The following is a 5,541-nucleotide window of genomic DNA, read 5'->3' on the forward strand; positions in this document are numbered from 1 at the left end:
TCTGGAATTAGCAGTAGTGAATATGTCATTATAGTGAATATACTAAAAACCACTAAATTGTACACTTTAAAATGGTGAATTTTGTTATGTGAATTATATCTCAATAAAAAAACACATTGAAACTGTAATGAGTACATACTTTTTAAATGCATCCAAATGTTTTTGTATTTCACTTATTACTCAAGATAGATAAAATAATAAAGCAACCATGGGGGGAGGAATACAGAATATGCAGTAGAAAGGGCAGGAATTTTATTATCAAAAAGATCTGAGGGTTAAAATCCTCAGCAATGAACTAGCAGCGACCAGCATAAATGACAGGTACTGCTAAGTGCAAGGGAAACTGTGATGAATAAAAGACTCAGCTCTTAGGGGGTCTACAGTCAAATAAGGGAGAAAGTCATAAATAACAAAAGTTATAAATAACAAAAAAAATCAAACCGTGTCAAGTTCTGTGAAAGAAACAAACAGGTTTCACTGCTAGAGATCGATAAAGCAAGGTCAGGGAAGGTTTCTCTAAAAGCTGAAATCTAAAGGAAAAAAAAAGTCTTCCACAGAAAAGGGGGAAGAGCATTCCCGGTACAGATAACACCATGTGCAGAGGCACTGAGGCAGGAGAGCTTGGGTGTTCTGAAAAACTGAAGGTGGATGGTGGGGACAAGTGGGGTAAATAAAGTAGTCAGAGGCCACAGGACAGCGGTTTGCAACCACGGCCAATTTTGGCTCCCAGGGGTCATTTGGCAATGTCTGGAGATATTTTTAGTTGTCACAACTGGGTGGGGGTGAGGAGAGGGTTAGAGTTGTGCACTATTGGCACCTAGTGGGTGGAGGGCTAAACGTCCTACAAAGCACAGTCCTGTCCTCTACAATAGACCAGTCCCCAAACATCAACAGTGTTGAGGTTGAGAAATCTTAGTNCCTCATATTCCTTATATAGAGTTAAGTTTTAAGTAAGGCCTGAACAAAAATATACCAAAATCAGGCTGGCCGAATAGCTCAGTGGTTAGAGTGTGCACTCTTAGCAACAAGGCTTCCTGTTTAACTCCCGCATGGGATGGTGGGATATGCCCACCCGCAACTAAGATTGAACACAGCACCTTGAGCTGAGCAGCCACGAGCTGCCAACAGGTGGCCAGATGGCGAATGGACTTGGAGCTGAGCTTGCTGCGCCCTCCACAATTAAGACTGAAGGACAACAACTTGGCTGTTCCCCTTCCCCAGTTCCCCAACACTGTTCCCCTTCCCCAATAAAAAAAAATTAAATAAGTAAACAGTAAGAAAAAGCTGGTGAAATTAATTTGAATAATGTTTATTTAAAAAAATTTATGTACCAAAATCCTATATGAATACACTAAATATAAACGTAAAGAAAATACATAATATACTTACCACCGGCTTGACAATGTTGGAAAGAAGTGCTTCAAACGCTTTAGTTTCTTCATCTTTTTCTTAAAAACAACAAAAAAAAAATTAAAAAATGAGCTTAAATGAAATCAAATCCCATTCCCTCTACAATGTCTTCTGAAACTAGGTTAGTATTTGAGATTTTTATTTTCTAGTTTTTACTCCTTAGTTTATATTCAACAGTTTGTGGCTCTTCAGGATTCTTCTGCTTCAGTTTCTATTTTCATTTTAACCGTGATTATTAATTATAATACACTATATGTTTCTTACAGAAAATATATTTTTATTCATAGTTGTAAAAATACTTTTCTCTACAAAGTTCTCATGTGCCAATCTCATACCTCTTAATGACAAGCTGAGTATTTCTTTCATGACATGCCTTAATTGTGGTTCCCAAAATAGGAATATGATTGACTTGACCATAATTTATAGCCACCACTGACATATCTCAAACTTTAAGTTAACTATAATGAAACATCAGTGCTGAAAAAGAATGATCAGGAGGTCTCAAAACTATGAGAGAATGTTTTTGTAAATGTTAACAAACAAGCCGAGAAACTGTTATAGCATTAAAACTTGGTGGTGGGCGGGGCCAGCCGAGTGGCGCATTGGTTAAGAGCTGGCTTGGGACACCAGCTCTGTGCAGCAGGGCCCTGATTCGGATCCCCCCTGAGGGCCAGTGACACTGCCCTCTACAGCTAAAATGGTGAACAACAGCTCAGCCTGGAGCTGGGATGCCGTTGAGTCGCTGGCGACAGCATAGGCTGCAGCCCCTGCTGCAGTGGGCTGCCGTGAGCTACCATGTGTGGCCAGCAGCCGGCATGAGCGGCCAGCAGCCGGTGTGAGCTGCCAAGAGCCCCTGTGAGCAGCCGTCCAGAAGCCGGCTACCGATCTTTCTCACCTGGGAAGATAATAGCAACATGGGCCAGTGAGGCAACGTCCTCCACAACTAGACTGAAGAACCAAAGAATAGCAATTTGTGTGCTCCCCTTCCCCGATTCCCCAACACTGCTCCCTTCTCCCAATTCCCCAATAAAATCTTTTTTTAAAAAAACAAAACAAAAAAACTTGGTGGTGGGGAATGGGAATTTTTTAAAAAAGGAAGCAGTGCCCAGAGTTCATGTGGTGCAAGTCACAGGTTAGAGGAAGGATCCAAGGGAAACATGAGAATTTTGAGAGAAAAAAATTTTTGAAGAAAGGAATCGCGAATACTCTAACTATAGAGTATATACAAAGGGTACCAAAAAAATGCACACGTATTTTAAGAAAGGAAAAAACTGTATTAAAATTGTAATACTCAATATATACTAATAACAAAAGATGACAACAAATCACGTTTGACTTCTGCAATTATAAGAGGTGCTCCAAGTTGTTACCATCAAGTGTCCGGACACTTCTGATTATGGCGAACAACTGCTTGAGCATAGATAACATCTCTTAAAATGTGTATACATTTTATTGGCATCCTCTGTAGATTGGTGAATGACAAAACTAGTTGCTATCAGGATCTTACATATAAAGAAGTTGGGAGAAATAAAGAGTTTTGATAAAAACCAGCATAGCCTTATCAAAAGTCCAGAAAGAAATCTGAATGTACGTTATCTGAGTTTTCCTATCAAACAGAAATTTCTCTTGGTTAGTAAAATTTATGAGATAGGTAAAATTGCTAATTGAGCCCCCCGCCCCAATCGTAAAAAAGAAGTACCCTAGTAACAATTTAGGTTCTAAAACATTTTCTAATATTTAGGAAGTGTTAGGCGATTAATCTATAATTTATTTGGAGCATGAAGAAATGACTGAAAGGTTAGAATGTACTTTTAGGAGATTAAATATTAATGAAAAGTAACAAAACTAATAGTTGAGTAATTTAAATACTTACCTTCTATTTCTGTATCAATTTGTGCGCCACCCTTGCCTTTTCCTGACTTGCTCTTTGCTGATCCTGTTACCCCACTAGCACTCTGCCCTTTTATAAGTCCATTATGTTCACTTATGGGAGAAGGGCATTTCTGGGGTGATGATGGTGGACTGCTCATTTTGTCTTTCTGTGTTCCTTGGCGGTCCTTTAATTTTTTCTGTAAACGTTCATACGTTTTACTAGATCTTTCGTCTCTAAAATTGGACCTTCCATGTGTAGAATGAGCATCTAGGAAGAAATTTAAAAAAAAAAAAAACATTTTAAAAGGTCACTTTCTCCAAATACACTTGTGGAATGAGAAAAGAATAGGAAATAAACCTGTCATCATAATTATATAAAACCTAAAATATTTCAAAGAATAATTTGCAAAAAGAAGCTATTTCTGTGACTACCAACTGACAGAAAGAACTAAGCTTTCTGACCTGATTATAATTTTTTATATAAATCTCTCTTCAATAAATTTACAGAGACATTTCTTTCACCTTTCCACAATTATTATTCTCCATAGAAACAGCTTGGTTGTATGCTATGATTATTACAGATGGGGAAAAATACCTGAACTGAGCTGTGTAATTCTTTTTCTTTTACTCTTTGGTAGACATTATTTTTAGCCTCTCTTTCAACTTCAAACATACAAAATAGGTAAAAATAAAACCACCTGCCTAAATTCCCTTGTGATTTTAAAAAAGTAAATCACTAAAAAATAAAGTTTTAGGAGTTAGCAAAAATAAATGAGTGGATTGGTTACTAATAACAGAATCTAGGTTACAAAGTATTACATCTCTGGATATTGTAAACTCAAGATTGTTATCTAGAAGAATGTATTCAATTCTAATAAAAGTCACACAATAATATAATAAAATCAGTATACTCAATAAATATTGTTAAATCAATTTTGTCCTCAGGGTTTATATTTATTTTAAATTTAAAGTCTGTAATAAGAAAAATATTTTTTAAAGTTTCAAAAATCTCAGTGAAGTTTTCATTTATCAGTGCTTTATGAAAATTAGTATAATTTTCTAGAAATTAGTATTATAAGGATATGTACAATGACAGAACAAAAAAAACATAAGAATTTCGCTATCTACATATAAAAGAATGAATTTGAACTCTTCCTTCACAACATAAAGAAAAATTAACTCAAAATGAGTCAAAGACCTAAATATCGGCACTAAAACTATAAAACTCATAGAAGAAAACATAGGTGTAAATCTTCACGACATCTGATTAGATAATATCTTCTTAGAACAACGAAAGCACAAGCAATCAAAAAAATAATAAATTTGACTTCATTAAAATTGAAAACTTTTCTGCATCAAAGGATACCATTCAAGAAAGTGAAAAGACAACCTGAGAGAAAATCTGCAAATCATATATCTGAAAGAGACCTGTATCCATAAAAACTCTTACAACTCACCAATAAAAAGATAAATAACTCAACCAAAAAATGTGTGGATTTGAATAGACATCTCTCTGAAGAAGATATACAAATGGCCAATAACCAACTAAAAAGATGCTGAACATTAGTAGTTATTAGGGATAAGCAAATCAAAATCATAATGAGGTAAAACTTCATATGCATCAGGATGGCTAGAATCAAAAGACAGATAGATAATGTTTTAGCAAAGATATGGAGAAATTAGAGCCTTCATAAATTGCTGGTAGGAATGTAAAATAGTGCAGTCACTATGAGAAATAACTTAGTAGTTTCTTAAAAAGTTAAATATAGAATTACCATTATGAGCCAGCAATTCCACTCTTAGGTATATACCCAGGAGAAATAAAAACATCTGTCTACACAAAAATTGTATACAAATGTCACAGCACTGTTTTTCATAATAGACAAAAAGTAGAAACAACCCAAATGTCCATCAACTAATGAATGGATAAACAAAATTATACCCACATAATGGAATATTTTTCAGTCATAAAAAGGAGTATTAACTATGCTACGACTTTGAAATAAACCTTGAAAAACAATATAAGTGAAAAAAGCTAGACACAAAATGCCACATATTGTATAAACATTTACATCAAATATACATATTTTATGTACATTTATATGAAATGTCTAGAATAGGCAAATCCAGAAGTAGAAAGTAGATTAGGAGAGGCGATAAAGGAAATTGGGACCGGCTGCTAATAGGCGCAGAGTTTCTTTTTGGGATGATAGAAATGTTCTGGAATTAGCAGTAGTGAATATGTCATTATAGTGAATA

The 5,541-nt window shown here is 35.2% G+C and overlaps 1 protein-coding gene across 1 annotated transcript in view; it reads right to left on the minus strand.

Annotated features, from left to right (window-relative positions):
• Positions 1-5,541, minus strand: part of FNDC3A (fibronectin type III domain containing 3A) — a 150,539-nt gene that overhangs the window by 60,504 nt on the left and 84,494 nt on the right. Inside the window, exons 5-6 of the mRNA XM_019650830.1 lie at positions 3,284-3,550; positions 1,390-1,448 (exon numbers count right to left, since the gene is read on the minus strand). Of these exons, the coding sequence (XP_019506375.1) occupies positions 1,390-1,448; positions 3,284-3,550 (326 nt within the window). The remainder of the gene's footprint in view (positions 1-1,389; positions 1,449-3,283; positions 3,551-5,541) is intronic.

The sequence above is a fragment of the Hipposideros armiger genome, unplaced genomic scaffold (genome assembly GCF_001890085.2).
Source record: "Hipposideros armiger isolate ML-2016 unplaced genomic scaffold, ASM189008v1 scaffold_148, whole genome shotgun sequence".
NCBI lineage: Eukaryota > Metazoa > Chordata > Mammalia > Chiroptera > Hipposideridae > Hipposideros > Hipposideros armiger.